At 48.5% G+C, this 17,382-nt stretch overlaps 1 protein-coding gene across 1 annotated transcript in view; it reads right to left on the reverse strand.

The window, feature by feature from the left end:
* LOC119433026 (double-stranded RNA-specific adenosine deaminase-like) overlaps window positions 1-17,382 on the reverse strand; it is a 38,461-nt gene that overhangs the window by 15,636 nt on the left and 5,443 nt on the right. Inside the window, exons 3-7 of the mRNA XM_037700177.2 lie at window positions 16,939-17,125; window positions 10,262-10,355; window positions 9,280-9,435; window positions 7,929-8,038; window positions 4,347-4,529 (exon numbers count right to left, since the gene is read on the reverse strand). Of these exons, the coding sequence (XP_037556105.2) occupies window positions 4,347-4,529; window positions 7,929-8,038; window positions 9,280-9,435; window positions 10,262-10,355; window positions 16,939-17,125 (730 nt within the window). The remainder of the gene's footprint in view (window positions 1-4,346; window positions 4,530-7,928; window positions 8,039-9,279; window positions 9,436-10,261; window positions 10,356-16,938; window positions 17,126-17,382) is intronic.

Raw genomic sequence — 17,382 nt, forward strand, 5'->3', positions numbered from 1 at the left:
ATTATTGTCATTCAACAACACTTCGCTCTACAGCATGCCAGGGCTGTATATGCAGGGTTCTTTGCTGGCTTGTGCCATTTTGAAAGCCTAACCTTAGTATCACTACTGTCTATAGATGCTCATTTTGCGACTTCCGAAGCTTTTGCGACTAGCAACTTGAATTTCCAGTCCGTTGCGCACTATGATGCCAGAGACTCCTTCAAGATCGCCGCACTTCTCGCGCGCTCAGCCGACTCGCCCACTCAACGCGGTCTTGGATGCCGCTGGACGCACTGGCTGACGATCCAATGACATCAGATGGGCCGTAGCTATGCCCAGTAGAATCAACGGCGACGTTAATGGGTCGCTTCGGACGCAACAGGTGGTTCCGGCCGTTCCGCTCGTGCCGACCGTTCGCGCACCGCGCTGAATAGTATGCCATATCAACGCGGTCTTGCGCTGAATGGTATGCCATATCAACACAGTCTTGGGTGCCGCTGGATGCGCTGCCTGACGATCCGATGACATCAGATGGGCCGTAGAATACGTCCAGTAGAATGAACGGCCACGTTAGATGCGCCGCTTAGGACGCGGTGGTTTCGGCCGTTCAGGTAGCGCGCCTTCGTCCGAGATCTTCAGCCGTGCGTTCGATGGATGCTTTCGTTTCTTTCCATAAGATTAACGCGTTATCTTCAGACGAGCGCAAGACGAAAAGACGGTGCGCGGGCCGCGTGAACACAAGCGTAGCAGACGACCGCGAGAAACCGGGAGCAACGGAGATACGGCGGCGCACGCAAAACAAAAAAAAAAAAAAAGCAAAATGGCCGCCTCGGTGGGTGCGCCAGCCAATGGGAGGCGCGAGACGGGGGGGCTCGTCTTGCGCGCGTGCGCTCCGCCCAATCAGAGGCCCGGAACCACCCTTCGGAAAAGCGGCGAGAGCGGTCGTTCAGCTTGAGCGGCGCCATTTTGAGCTGGCGCAAAATGCTCACAAAGAAAACAGCTACAAAACAAGCCCAAGATGGCGGCGGTCGGTTGGCGGCTGCGCGCGCGGGAAGTTTGAACAAATTTTGCCTGCCGTAGGTCGTTTCGCGTCTCCCGTGGCGTTTTGAAAGCCGATTTTTTCCTATTTACCGATCGAATTCAGGGTTAATAATTTGAGGGCCGCTGCTTGAAGGCCCAAACATTCCTAAAATGCGTTTTTCCAAAAATCAATTTTTCGGCGGTTTTTTACCATTCTAGAACCCGCGTCCCCCCTTAAGAAGAAAATGCCAAATATCTAATCGAATATCAAAGAATCTTTCACAATATTGAATGCTTACAATTTTTTTACATGAAAACATGGTGCCTCACATGCTCGGGAGTCTTCTAGCATGGCATAACAAGTGTAGCACGCCATCAGTAACATAGGTACATAGAGATCAAGATATACAGTACCATCTGCTCTAATTAAAGGAAACACCGAATTAGTATGCCAGCACGCATTACAGCTCAGCTCTAGTACAGTAGGCTTCTGTTAACTCGAACTCCAGTCAATTCAATTTTTCGGTTCATTCGATCCCGGCCGACCGTTTATGGACTTCTATGGGCCCGAACTTTCATTATTTCAAGCCACAAATTGGCCTTTGCCAGATAATTTGAACTTTACCAGTCAGCATGCATGTACCTGACCTCTATGGTCCCCCTAATAACGATCCCTACACTGGCAGCGTTCGTCTCGGCTGAGCTTAGGAGACAGTGAATGTGTTCCAACACACCTCAAAAATTTCCCGTTGAAAACACTTTTCGGCCTGCCCTAGGAAGATTTTCAAGCAATCATGGTGGCTCACAATGACTAATTATGCCAATTATCCGATTCAAACGAGCGGCATTTTTTTCCCACGAAAATTCGACCAGTAAAAGACCAATGTGTCTAATTAAGTCGCTGATGCGCAATGAAGCAGTGCCGATTAGGCCTAATGGCCTAGGTGTGACCATGACAAATATTCGCCGCTGGCCGATCTGGTAACGAGCTGCAAGCCGGCGTGGAATGCTGGCCGCTAACATGTTCTATGGATGGCTCACCAATGATTGGTCCCACGTTCCCATGTGCAGGTTAGTCGAAGCAGCGTAAAGTTCATCACTGCCTATCCAACACGATCTGCGTGCCTATCGGTGGCTAATCGGACCAATCTTGCACATGTTTTCACACTTTACTACATACGTGCCGATTTTGTTGCCGTTCTCCCTGTACTTGTCGCATTATCATTTCGATCGGTCCTGTAGACCCGGACGAACCTTGTACCAATAGAGGTGGCCCCGGATTTTGTTGCCGTTCTCCCTGTACTTGTCGCATTATCATTTCGATCGGTCCTGTAGACCCGGACGAACCTTGTACCAATAGAGGTGGCCCCGGCCGATGCGGTGCCATTCTGCGAATTGTGGCGTTCAGGTGCTGCGTGCGAACCCCCCATCGGGCCCATGTTGGGGAGCGCTCGCAATGACAAGTTCCGCTACTGCGTCCGCCAAAATGGCCCGTCCGCGGCATGCTTGGCACTCCTTTTGCGCCAAAAACGAAGTGAAGCGCTCGCTTTTGAGGCATCGAGCATGAGGGGCTTCACGGCACACGCGACATGCGGCACTGCACTGGTCTCTACATTGAATATTCGAAAAATCAAACAGTAGCTTTTCGATTCGCGAATCGAATTATTCGAACCTTCACTATTTGATTAGGTGATACTCGAGTTTTCGCACACCTGCAGTTATTGTCCCTATTTGTAGTCTTGCAAAGGTATGCAAACTACCAGCATCCAAGTCCTCCATATGTGTATGAAACAAAATTAAAATTAAATTCTGGGGTTCTACGAATCAAATCACAATCCGACTATCAGGCACACCGTAGTGGGGGGCTCCGGATTAACTGTGACTACCAAGGGTTCTTAAACATGCATATACAGTCGACGTCCGATTTCCCGGACGCCCGAAATTCCGGACATGCCTGATTTCCCGGACTCATCTGTGGCACCGTCAAGTTCACCATAGAGTCAATGTATTAAAAAGTCCGAAATTCCGGACGCTCATAGCTTTCGCCATCCGATTTCCTGGACTTTTTACTGTTAACCGCCGACCGAAAGTCACCACCGACGCCGCCATTTTGGCTGTTTTCATATCCTCGAACCCACCATACTCGCATCGCAGGTGTGGCCAGCAGCACCGCCGCACCGCGCCGCGGCTACGGCCACCGTACCGCGGCTGCTGTAACCTCGAAACCGCACGTGTCAATCCGTTGCCAGCCGTAGCTTAGCCAAGCCAAACCTCACTGTGTTCGTTCGCGTGTTGTTTTGTCAGCTCTGCCAGCTCTGCGGTCGTGTCTGCGGTTGATCGTTTGCTGCTGCGCGCTATCTTCAGTGATCACGTTTCCCGACCTTCAGCATCCACCGAGTTGCTAGCTGTTTCGTGCTGCGCTTTTCGTCGAGCGGATTCGCCGTTTACAGCGATGGCACCGACTGCTCCTTCGTCTTCGTCCGCGCCTTCGAACGAACTGCCATCCGCGAACTGCCCTCCGTGGACGAACTGACGAAGTGACGAACTGCCATCCGCGGACGTTGCCTTCGACGATCTGCGCGCTGCCGGCGTGTCGATTCCAGCCGGGATAACCTTTGAGGGCTTTGCCGACGCTGACAAAGACCTCGAGCTATGTGCGGAGTTGACCGATGACGAAATCATTCAACAAGTTACGGAGGATTCCGACGACTCCGACACCGAGAACGAAGAGCCAGCTCCTACACAGCAAACGAGCTCGGAGTTGACGCGAGCACTGATGACACTGTCATCGGTGTACAGCGGCAACATGACGTTGACTGAAATTGAGGCAGACATGATCGCGGGCAAGCGGACCGTGCAAAAGAAAATAAGCGACTTCTTTGCGCCCAAGTGTTGACCTATGAGGTAGCGCCGGCCACTTCGTATTTTTTTTTTAAACGGCTCTTTTCAGAGCCACCTAAATGATGCATTGGCTGAATAGCAATGAGAATCTTGTACTCCGGCCGTGACCCTCTCCGTCAGCGAAAAATACCTACCAAAAAGGTGCGTTTTCACGTGCATTCGTTTTTCCGGACTGCCCGATTTTCCGGACGTTTTCGCGGTCCCTTGAGGGTCCGGGAAATCGGACGTCGACTGTAAATCTACTACAAGAGCACTTCTGCATTCCGCCCCCATCGGAATATGGCCACAGCGGCTGGGATCAAACCAACCCAAAACCCCGAGCTCAGCAGGGAAACACCACAACCACTAAGCTATCACAGCAGGTTATCGTTCCCGAACTTCTAATAATTGCTGTCTGAGGTGTCCCTCAGAGTGCACTTGCAGGGGTGCTCATCACTACTACTCACCCAGGGTGATGGAGCTCAGATAGACAGGCTGCAGAAAGTGGCTGAGCAGAGCCCCTTGCAGACCGAGAACGTTCCAGCGAGCAATCTTATCGCTGCAGGACATGGTACGCAGTCGTTCACCTTGCAGGATGGCATCCCAGGTCTGGTAGTCTGTAGTCAGGTCCACGGGGACCGTGCCTTCGCCTAGAAGAAGCAGAGCACGCAGCCACGGGCGGTCGTCACCATGGTGAAACAACGGTATGCTTAGTCGTCTGGGCCCTTTTCTAAGCTATGTATGACCTGCAGTTAAAATGGACACTTGCCAAAGAGAGAGAAAACTAGAGAGATGACGTCCTGGGGTCCCTACGAGTCCCTTGTTGTACCCTTGTCTGTAGGTGCCGTGAAACATCATCTAGTGAAAACCAGGATGCAGCACTGGCTGTGAATGGATGTGCAAGTTTCACATCCCTTTCCTTTTTGGTTTGTTACTCGCTTTCTGTGGAAATGTACTTTATGTATATATATTTCTTTTTCTCTGTGTGAATAAAGCTGCTGTTATTGCATCATCATCCTGTGGGCGTGATCGTGTTTCTTTGTGTCTTGTTAAGAGTTATGCAGCGTGACTTCGCATATATGATCAAGAACCAATTGGCTTACAAAATGCGACCTTTCATTTCAGAAGCCCTTTGCTTTCTCCCTCTCTGTTGAGTGTGTCATGTCCAATTATTTTTCTTTGCCACCTGGCTGTACAGGCTTGCGTTGAATTCTCAACTATGTCGCGACTAGTCAGTGGCAGGGTCAAAAATGAAGGGAGAAGATCTACCTACAAACACGTGCTGCGCCTGCTTTCCGTTCCTCTGTGCTCCGAAAAGGAGTTCCGTCAATGAATTGGCAAAGTCTGGGGAGGAGGAGCTGCTATGGTTTAATAGTAAAGAATGAACTGGGGTTACATGCTGCATGCGAATATAGACGGGCAGCTGTGGAACGAAGACTGCTTACATGCCGCAGAAAAAGATTCGGGTATACAGTAAAACCTCGTTAATTCGGAAAATCGGATAATTTGGACTTGTCCTGTGGTCCCGGCAGGCATATGCATTGTTTAATGCAAGCAAACTATCGTTACTTCGGACTTGCTTGGCACATTGGTTAATTCGGACAACTCTTGTCGCATGATGACACTGCAAGCAATGCGGTGCACCCGTACATATTCTGGTACAACCAACTTCCATTCATTCAACCCTGATGGGACCGATGTCAGCGTCACCGCAATACAACTGTGTTATGTGGTAAAGCCTAAAAATGCCGCAAATGCAGTTGTGGTTTCGTATTCCGATTGCAATGCGCAGACTATTTTCGTCGCAATTTTCCGGTGAAAAGAAAAATATCAAAAGTGCCATAGGGGTCAGGCGCATACATGCTGGCAAAGGCCAATTTTAGGATCGAAATCACGAAACTTCCTGGGAGATCTGCACTGGAGATCAAATTAACCAAAAATTAAATAAACCGGAGTCGAATTACCACAAGTTTACTGCGTTATCATGTATCCCTATGCTAGTACGTCTCCACAATAACTTTATCTCTATGGAGCTGGAATGTTGGCGGTACAAATGCCACAGATGACTCGGGCTTGGCTGAATGTTTCGAGCGAGTTCAGCAATTGCAGCCACACTTGCAGTGGACAAAAGTAAGTGTAAGCAAGAACTTTGTGTGAACACACACACGTGTATTATGTGTAACGGAGAGAGAAAGTTTCACGGTATCTGGAGATGTGTGTGTGTATGCACGTGGGCTTCATGCCAGATCTGTATCAACCAGTTGTTGCTGGCCTAGTTGGCTCATAGATAGGATGCGAAAACAGGATGCGAAAACCTGTCAAGAAACGATCGGGCAAGAAATAGTGTCTAGTCCAATTGTTTTTCTGTCCAGCTCTTTTCTGTCCAGTCAATTTCTTGACACGTTTTCTTGTCTTCCAACCGCAGGAAGGACCAGATGTCCCATGACTTCGAAATGCCTAACTTGCTTTGTCATTCTATTTTACAGACATCCACCCACACTTCTGTTTAGAGTGCTGCACGGCAGAGAAAAGAGTAACATTAAACACAGCAGAGGCAGGAGTGCTGCATGGCAAAAAATGTCCCTCAAACCGGCCGGCAAATGCACAGACAGCGATGCCTTTGCATCTTGGTGCACCGATTCAGCGCCCTAGACCAGGGGTTCTCTCAAGCATGTTCGCTCCAGGGAACCCTGCTAAGCTCCATGAAGCGCCAAGGAACCCCCCCCCCCCCCCAATTAACCGAATTAAAGGGTCTTGATTAACCGAATGTCGAATTCTCGAGAGTATCAAGACAACAATAAACAAATGCATAACTACGTCAACACGCTTTCATTTCCTCAATGAATCAGCAAATCCTGTTTATATTTAGGACAAGACCAATGCGGAAGCTGAAATTCTCGTCATCTCATGACTGATTATCGTTAGCAGCGGCGAAGGCCTCGCGCGCGTAAATCCCGTTCATTTTTTCGCCAGTCAGCTGCTCGCCAACAAATTGTCCGTCTATCGCGTTGTAGCCGGTGCTCTTCTGCACTGAGCCTTGCACTGAGTGAAAGCAAAACTACTGCTTGTTGCAACTGCTGCGGACAAAACCGCGGCCGCTATCGGCGCGATCATAGACGGCGACCTTGCGGTTCAGAAGGCAGACAGCCGACGCACGCACCAAGTCAAAACAAAACTACCGTTCGCTGCAAGAAGTGCGGATGAAACCGCGGTCGCTATCGACGCTACCATGGTTGGCGACTACGCAGTTGTGAAGGCACGCAGCCGACGCGCGCACCGAGTGAAAACGAAACTACTGTTTGCCGCAACCGCTGCGGACGAAACTGCGGTGGTTATCGACGCGATCATGGATGGCAACTACGCACTTATGTAGGCACGCGGCATGCCGCCAATGCGGTGTTACGCGCGGCTATAAACGCAAGAATATAGTCTTTAAGGGCACAGTTAGGCACGAAGCGCACCGGCGTTGCTGTCAATCATGCGGCGCGCACGATTGCCGCTGAGGACCATGGCGATGTGGACTGCGCCGTTTCGTTTCGGTTGGACGCTAGCGCAGTTCTTGCTCTTCTGCGGCGCGTATTTGCGATGCTCCACACATTTTTTTTCTTCATTTTTGCTTATTCCTCCAACGTATACGTCAGTGCCCACGCAATCGGCGCCTACGCTATCTACAAACGGGAGAAATGCGCATGTTGGCAAATTGCGGCATCCGAGATTTAAGTGCGAAAGCTTAGGCGCGCTGCCCGTTTTCAGAGGTTGGGTGGCTACAAGCTGCTTGCGAATTTATTGCGCAGTTCGCGCGTTGCTGTTACGCGGTGTGATGTGCTTTTTGACACTCGGGCTTGAGTAAGGGAGGTTCTGTGGATCGAGCGCACCTCATTTTCGCCGTTTTAGCCACTTGGTGAGCGCGCGACCACGGAAAATTTATCAGTGGCTCGCGGAACCCCGAGCAGGGGCCTGCGGAACCCCAGGGTTCCGCGGAACCCACCTTGAGAACCCATGCCCTAGAGAGACGTGTGGGCTATTGTACGCCTACAGTTGACCCTCACCTGCTTCCAGCTTTGTTCGCAGGAGCCCCTGGCAGCTCTTGGTGAAGAGTGGGTGATGCTGTTCGCTGTTCTGATCCTGTGTCTTGTTCTTGTCGTCTGGCTTTGTCGTGCTGCGCGGGCAAGAAGAAAAAAAAAGGCCAGTGTAAAGCCGAGGCCACCTCTCAACCAGCTCTAGCAAGCAACTCCGGTAAAATGATCCCGCAATAAAAAAAACCAGTCTTTCTAAATCACCCGACTTACGCTGGTTTCCCTCGACCACTTCTGCTAAATTCCTGTGGTCTTTGTTGAGCTACAACAATGCCAAAGTTTTGGTTTACTACGAGAGGAAAAAGAAGAGGCACGGGCTATCCAACCCTAACAAGGGCCTTCGTTATCACGCATTCCCATTTAGCACAAATTTCGAAGCCCTTTTACCTATTATGTCGTGCTTTCGAGGTATCCTCTACCAAGCGGTCGGACCTAGGAAGAAACTGCACAACAAGCGGCCTTAATACCGATGGAAATTGTCGCAAGCACATCTTGTGCCACAGTTTGAAAAATCAATCCCATGTTCCATGCAGCAGATTTTCACAATCCCGCTCTCCTTCATATCATAGCGATCGTTGCCGCTCAGCTCCCAAGACCTTTGCCAGACCTCACAAGAAAACTGTCTGAGCACACAAATTAGCCTGACAAAAATCACCACAATCTCTTCCAGAAATTTCATATTTGCTTGATTATACCGTGCACTCGCTTTGCAATTCATTCGCCAAACTATGACATGCAAGTTAGAATCGAGTATAAAATCAGTCACAATGGGCAATGCCCCCCCCCCCCCCCAGAAACCTCGAAGGCCTCACTTAAGGTGTACTCGGGTTCCTGGAAGCTTTCGCAAGTGCCGCAAGTTTGTCAACATTGGACAACATCTAGGACTGGTGTCCGATGAGTGACATTTAGTCCACTCAAATGCAATCAATTTTCTTATTTCACGTGAGAACAAATGACTGTTTCTCTCTCTTACCATGAAAATCTGGCAAAGGAACAATCAGCAACACTGCATTGTGCATCTCGTGAAGCACGAAAACTGTAGCGCCCATTACAATTATAATGGCACGCTTTGTCCATTTTTGGCCATGAAAAATCGTGTGCACATTAAAATCGAGGGTGAATTAGAATGGGGTATTTATTTAGTAAATATGGCGTAAATTTAGTAAATACAGAGTTCCAGAACACATGACAAGACCAATGAACAAATAGATAAAAATTGGCATGCTCAATTATGCTAAGGCGCTTCAAAGCTTTAGCACACTGTAACAAGAAAGCCGTCAACGCAAGGCAGGAGAGAGAGAGAGAGGTGGGAGAGGGAACGCACTGGGCAAAAAGGGCCCCGTCGCCGCAGGGCGCGGTGGAAATGTACAAGTGGAAAGAGACGTCCGGCTTGATCCGGATGCGCTGACCGTCCTCCGTGGGTTCTAGGATGGGATGCTCTTTCCCCGGCCCGTAGTTCTTGAGCTGCTGGTATAGAAACCTGCAACAACATGGCCACAGGAGGCACCACACACGCAATCAACATACGTTACTGGCTTGGAGGATGGATTAAACACAGAAAAGGAAAAATGAAATCTGCAATTACATTTTCAATAAAGATACAATTACACCCTTCTGATAAGGAGCGCAAGTGGAAAGAGTGTAGTAGCCAAGAAAACTTAGTATGCAGAAATGCTGAACATGCAGTTAGTGCCCTGCACACTCTGCATCTGGTATCTGTGAGTGAGAAAAATGTGTTGAAGCTACAGATTATGACTTACTTTATGTTATCGATGATAACATCATAAGAACACTAAGGTAAAAGGTGACAGAAGTTCACTTAACCCTGCAATGGCCAACATACTAATTATGCTACGTAGAGTTTGATTTAAGCGCTGGAACAAGGCATATAGTTGTATATTTGACACATGGAGTGAGAAACCAATTAGTACTAAGCAATGACTACAATAATTGACATTTAACTCAAATAACATTTCATTTTACTACTAAGCAATTACCGGAATATTTTATTTGAACACAAATAACATTTCACTATTTTTCGGCACGACTGTACTCTCTGTAGCCAAAAATAAAGGTGAACAAGTTCTAATTTTCTGTTACGTCGAATGGTGTTTGAGCTTTCTGCGGAGTTAAAAGTGGCACGCCCACCAGTCCTACAGTCTTGCATCCTTTCCGGTGTAAGCAAGCTTGGCTGACCTCACAACAAAAGAGACCTGTTTGCCATTCCAATCTACAACATCTGCATTAACTTGAATTTATGTTTGACGTCCTTTCACGGGCATCCACGAGTGCTAATGTTGGCTCACCTGAGGAAGCTCCTCCTTGTTATTACTTCTGCGTGTGAATCGTTCACCACGGTTCCATCCTGGCTTAGCTGTTCGCCAGTGATGCATCGGCTCCCTGCAACGTTCACGGGGGCAGAAAAGCAAGGGGCAAGCAATAGAAGCATGAGATTGAGGAAAACGTGAAACCTGAGGACGACTCGAAGCAGCAATGGCTAAAGGAGCCATTCCTGAAACGAGCAGCACAGACGTGCACAAGTGAATACCACACACAGAAGTACAGTTGCCGACCGATAAAACGGACTTCGACAAGGTCGATGGGAGAGTCACGTAAAATGTTGTGAAAGTGGTAGTACCTTCTCTAAAAGTGATCGCTCGAGAATAATGCCCATGTGTGACAGGAAAATGTGGCCAATGAAGCGCAAATGGTGTAAAGATGATGTGCCGCTTTCATTATGAGCGCTCATTAAAAAGAAATACTCCCTCCTGTAAAGGTAAGTTCTGGTTCTGCATGAGACTCCTCTTTTCTGATGGCCAAAGTGTGGGGGGGGTGGGCATGCTATAGTATTTTTCTTTCATAAATCGAAGGCATGTTACATTCAGGTGTGCTTTTCTTTCCTCACTTTAAACCTGTGAAACTTGGGTGCGGGTTCAGGCAAATATGGAAATCCAGTTAAACCTCAATATAATGAACTTCAATATCACGAAAATCTTGATATAACGAAATATTTAACTTTTCATAACTTCTCGTCCATAAATCACCCTGAATTTGGACCTCAATATAATGAAGTGTTTATACACGATTTCAATACAGTCAACGTCCGAAAAGTCGGGCAGTCTGAAAAAAAAAAAAAAAAACGAATGCGTGCCTTTTACTGTCCTCAAGGACTCGAATCGCCACAGGCGCATCCAAAATAGCTCTCAAGGCCTGCTAGTACACTTATTAGGCGTATCGGTGCTCGTACTGCGACAGATGACGGATGCAAGCATGTATAATTAAGGAATACAAACTGTGTCGCGTGACAACTGCCCGGGGCCCTTCCACTCTTGATATGGTTCACTGCAATACTTTGCATATGCTTCACTGCGTAACACTGCTGTATAGAGGCGAAGCTGACTTCTGGGAACCGGCATTATGCAATGTGCTTTGCTTTCCGAGCTTCGAAGATACCGGCTAAGATTATAAAGGTGGAGTCAGTGCCATTGCTAACAGCAGCGAATTGTTTCACTGAAAAAACATGGCACCGAACAGAAACGTACTTGGCAGCAAATGTTGAAGTAGCTAGGCCTAGCGTTACCGCGGTGGTGGTGGTTAAGGCTGCCAGTGGATCTGCGTGCGAGAGTGCCAGTTCAACGCAGCAAGATATCAAAATGGTGGTTTGGTTAGTGCCACTTTGGACCTGTGGTCATGGCAAAAAGTCTAGAAAATCAGATGGTGAAGGGCTTCTGCGTCTGAAATTTCAGACGTTCCTATACATCTACTCTAAGGGGAATGCTCCGGTGCTGCGAAGTTGTCTGAATTATCGGGCCTGTCTGAACTCAGGCATCCGGAAAATCGGTCGTTGATTTGCATAACCTCGAGTTTTGGAGACCCTTTGAAACGAGAGGCAGACAAAGAATTCGCTCCCCGCTGTCGGTGCTTTTCATGATAGCATTATCATACTGCGGGAGACAGTATCAGCCGTAGAGGCGGAGTTCATGTGGAAGTGTGGCTGGCTTAACTTCATACCGCTGATTTGAAGACATCGCCAACATGGCATGAAACTATCTTTCTTCGTCAACTCTCAAATTCTACAAAACGACTTCTTTTTTCACGTTCAAGTTTGCTTTCTCCGATTGCCCGACGATTCTGCAGCCCCTCACTTGTAAGAAAACATGCGTCGACGACTGTAATTGTTTGCATTAGAAATCAAATTTCAATATAACGAAGCAAATTGCCGATTTTACCAACTTTGTTATATTGAGATGTAACTTTAAAACTTGTGGGGAGCTCATGCACCCATCTTCTCCCGCGTACTCTCGTCGTGTGCGCACGTTGCGTTGCAGATGCATCAGGAGCCGGCGTAGACAGGAGACACGCGCACTTTGCCCTTTCCCGCCTCTCGCAACGCGCATAACCTCGTGGGAAAGGGAAGGTATCCGACGGGCGAGGCGGTTACTCTCCTCAAAAGGCATAAAAGAGCACCACCGGGGGAGACCGACACTGTCTGGCACCGCTACCGCGAGCCTGTCGGAACGGATATTACCTGCTGTAACCCGTGAGTGACCTTGCTTGCGTGACTATCACATGAAACGAGGCAAGCCTATTTATTACTTATTACAGAGTGGACTTCCCTCTGCAAGTGTGCCTTATTGCCCACAACAATAAACGTTGTTGAGCTGACTCACTCGTTGCCTTATTTGCCCGAACCCTGCACGCACTACGAGTTGGGCAGTACGACGGAACGACTGTGTGTAGCTAGATCCAGAGCTTGCCTTAAGCCACACAGAGCATACTCCCACAAACTGGGCACTGGCTTGGTAACACAGTTTCATTGCTTATGTGTGTCATTTATTGAAATCTTGCAATTATCATCACAAGCACACCTGTGATTGCCTATAATTGCCACTATCTATGACTGCACAACTGATGTCGTTAGGCAGGGCTGATATTGACGCAGAAGTGTGGAAAACACTCCGGCATTTACTTACGCACCCATGAATCTTTTTGAGTTGGAAAGGACAAAAAGAAAGTACTGAGGTCAGCCAAGGTGATATATTAACAATGCTAAGCAAATCACTGAAGGCTAGACTTTGAAAGAAATCGTTTGAAAGAAAGAAAAGAAACTAACATTAGGGAGTTTTAGATTTTGCGTACGGTTTGGTTACCCGAGAGGCCTTTGCATATACAAAGCGCCACACCCAGCTTGCATTCCCTTGTACTCCTTTGGGATGTCTTGTATACCTTTTTGCATTCTTTCGTAAGAGCGGCAGCTTGCGTCCCCTAACTTTGCGTATGCAAAATCTAAAGCTCCCCACTCACTTTCAAGCCTTTCGTGAAGCACTTTCCAAGTAGCCTACATATACAGTCGAACCCAGATATATCGAATCTGAAGGGGATCACAGTTCGATATATATATAGGTATTTCGATATATACAGTCAACAAACGATTTTCCGGACGCCTGATTTTTCAGACATGCCCGATAATTCAGACGCCACTGCGGCACCACCACGCACCCCATAGAGTCAATGTATAAGAATGTCTGAAATACTGGACGTAAAAAACCTCTGCTGTCCAATTTTCCGAACTTTTTTCCATTACCGCCGGTCTGAAACGGCATTAATCGTAGCCACCAACGCTGCCATTTTGATTATCTAACCCAGGGGTTCTCAGGTACGTTCATCCCAGGGAACCCTGCTAAGCTCCATAAAGTGCCAAGGAACCCCCCCCCCCCCGATTTAACCGAATTATCGAGGGTATCAAGAGAACAAACAAATGCTGCACTACGTCAACACGCTTTTATTTACTCAATGAATCGTCAAATCTTGTTTCTATTTAGCACAAGACCAGTGCGGAAGCTGAAATTCTCTTCATCTCATGACTGATTAGCGCTAGCAGCGGCGAAGGCCTCGCGACATCCTTCGCGGCGCGCGTTTTCATCTGAGACGCGCTTTGCACCAACGGGCGCACATCCCGATTATTTTTTCGCCACTCAGCTGCTCGCCAACAAATTGTCCGTCCATCGCGATGTAGCCGGTGCTTTTTATCTTTGACAGCTTTGCACTGAGTAAAAGCGAAACTACTGCTTGCTGCAACCGCTGTCGACGAAACCGCGGCCGCTATCGACGCGATCATGGACGGCGATCTTGCGGTTCAGAAGGCAGGCGGCTGACGCACGCACCAAGTCAAGATGAAACTACCTTTCGCTGCAAGAAGTGCGGACGAAACTGCGGTCGCTATCGACGCTGCCATGGGAGGCGACTACGCAGTTGTGAAGGCACGCAGCCGACGCGCGCATCGAGTGAAAACGAAACTACTATTTGCCTCAACCGCTGCGGACGAAACTGCGGTGGTTATCGACGCGATCAGAGATAGAGACTACGCACTTACGAAGGCACGCGGTTAGCCGCCAACGCGGTGTTACGCGCGGCGATAAACGCAAGAATAAAGGCTTTAAAGGCACAATTAGGCACGAAGCGCTTCGGCGTTGCTGTCAGTCACGTGCCGCGTACGATTGCCGCTGAGGACCACGGCGATGCGGACTGCGCCGCTTCGTTTCGGTTGGACGCTACGCCGTTCTTGCTCTTCTGCGGCGCGCATTTGCGGTGCTCCGCGTTTTCTTTTTCCTCCAACGTATAGGTCGGTGCACACGCTATCGGCACCTACCCTATCTACAAATAGGAGAAAGGCGCATGGTGGTAAGTTACGGCCTCCGAGATTCAAGTGCGAAAGCTTAGGCGCGCTGCCCGTTCTCAGAGGTTGGGTGGCTACAAGCTGCTTGTGTATTTATTGCGCAGTTCGCGCGTTGTTGTTACGCACTGTGATGTGCTTTTTGACACTCGGGCATGGGTAATGGAGGTTCTTTGGATCAAGCGCACCTCGTGTTCGCCGTTTTAGACACTTGTCGGGAGCGGGACCAGGGAAAATTTATCAGTGGCTCGCGGAACCCCGAGCAGGGGCCTGCGGAACCCGTAGGTTCCGCGGAACCCACTTTGAGAACCCATGATCTAACCTCCTCGAACCAGCGCTCTCGCACACACATCCGTTGGCAGCCATAGCCATCCCAGCGGCAACGCTAGGCCTAGCTGCTTCGACATTCGCTATCAAGCCTCTTTCTGTTCGGTGTCGTGTTTTTCATAGAAACAATTCGTCCCTGTGAGCAATGACAATGACACCACCTTTGCAATCCTTGCCAACGTCTTGGAAGCTCAGAAAGCACGACACATTGCATAATGCCGGAAAGAATTGCAGTGAAGCATACCAAGAATGGGAAGGGGCAATGGTCACAGGATGCAGTATGTATTCTTTAAGCCCAAACAGCATGAGAGCAATTTTGTGAGCGACAGTGACGAGCGGCAGCTTCGAGCGACGAAACGGGCCATCGCACGAACAGATCGCTCATTCTTGTTGCTCGATCGCTCGGTTCTGGAAATCTAGAATTCGTCACCCGTCGCCCGGAACTTCTATGAGCGACTAGCCAATAGCACAAAGCCGAAACTGGATATACATCAGTCAAGTACTACCGATTGTCGCACGGAACGAGCAAACGACTAGATTTTGATACATGCAAGGATAATAACGTAGTGCAAGACCTTTAGAAATATTTATGCTGCTCTTTATGCTAAAACACATCAACTTAAATTAATAAAGCACGCGTCAGGCCAGTTTCGGCGAGTATTTGCTGCTCTCATACTGGCAACACCGGGGAGACGTCGCTCAAAGTCGTCGCTCGCATGCGGTACGACACGTAGGCGACGAGCGAACGCGACAGCCATCTCCATCGCGTCGCTGTCACGCGCTAGCACGTGTGCATGTGGTTTATACTTTAATTATACATGCGTGCACCCGTTGTCTCCTATCACAGTACGAGCTACGATAGGCCTAATAAGTGTACTGGCAGGCCTTCAGCACTATTTCGGACGTGCCTGTGGCGATTTGAGCCCTTGGGGGCAGTAAAGGCATACATTCGTTTTTTCGGAGAGCCCGATTGTTCAGACATTTACGTGGCCTCTAGGGAGTCCGAAAAATCGGACGTAGACTGTATAAAATAAAAATTTTATACAAAAATTTTCAAGGCAACATACTGCTGTTTGTTAGACACAATAATTCGTTGTATGTGGGTTCAATATATCCGGGTTTGGCTGTATGAATATTCCCACAATTCTTACTGTACAGAGTCTGAATAACATAAATGTCAATAAATGTCAAAGTTAAATGAAATAACATTTCGCACTCGTAAACAGCACAAGAGAGGACAAAGGCAAAGTAAAGGCATTCATCTGCTTCACTGTCCTCAAAGATCTCGAGCCACCTGTGTAACCAAAACAGCATTCCGAACTCACTCAAATTCTAATGCTTTAAAGGCTACACAATGAGTGGGAACAAGTTGCCCAAAAAATTTGTGGCGATCGGATCACGTCACGGGCACGAGCAAATGGACGCTTTAGAAAACTATTAATCTGGCATTTTAGCAATGCAATTATGCTTCAAATGCAGTGAGCAGGAACGCACAAAAACATAAGCATTGCAGAGGCAGCATATATCCCCATCATATTGGCAATGCATTGGCTGCCAAATTTTGGGCAGTGATGCAGTGTGGAAGTGTCAACTTCCGTTTTGAAAACTGAAATACCTTACACAGCTGTGCAGAAAAAAAAAAGAGAATACGGCAGCCTTCTTGGTTTCTTATCCTTGGCTCTACATAGCAAGAAGCACTACAATGAATAACTGGGCAATGCGAGAAAGGTTTATGCAGCTTCGGTTGTTGATATACCATTAACAGCAACAGCTGATAGCGTTTCCTGATTTTCACTTTGTAGCTGGGTTTTCTGTTTTGCAAACGGCGGTGCAGTCATGGCTGTACTGCACTGCTTCACTACTTTGAGTAAAAGTAGCGAGGAACTTGGGTAAGAGGTCTTCGCGGCACAGAGAGAAAGATGGCAAGATCGGTACACCAAAAGACCGCAAAGGCAGCGGGGTAGGAGAAGACACGGCACGCACCTGTGCCGAAGCAGACCACAGTGCCCCGGTCGGAGGCTCCGGTCTTCATGACTAGGGCGGCGAGCACTTTGCGGCCGCCCACGTATTCGGGCACCTCCAGCACTTTCTGGCTGAACTCGCGGTGACTCAGGGCAGCAATAATATCAAACATGGGGATGCTCTCATCCTGACTGCTCAGGATGTCCGTCTGCACAAAGGGGTTGGGGAGAGGAGCTTGTCAGAACCACGTGCAATGCGTGCCATGTCAAGTCGAGCGAGAGCACTGATGCGAAAATTTTGCGTCCCACTTTTTGATCTTACTGCTTCTCTTTAGGTACCCGTCGACTCCCGAAACTACATTACAAATCCTCAATTTCTTGAGAGTGCAACAAATAATTAAATACAGCAACATTTACGTGGCTCGTCCAAACCAGCGTCAGGTGCAGCACAGCTTCAAACACGAAA

The sequence above is a fragment of the Dermacentor silvarum genome, chromosome 11 (assembly GCF_013339745.2).
Source record: "Dermacentor silvarum isolate Dsil-2018 chromosome 11, BIME_Dsil_1.4, whole genome shotgun sequence".
Taxonomy (NCBI): Eukaryota; Metazoa; Arthropoda; class Arachnida; order Ixodida; family Ixodidae; genus Dermacentor; species Dermacentor silvarum.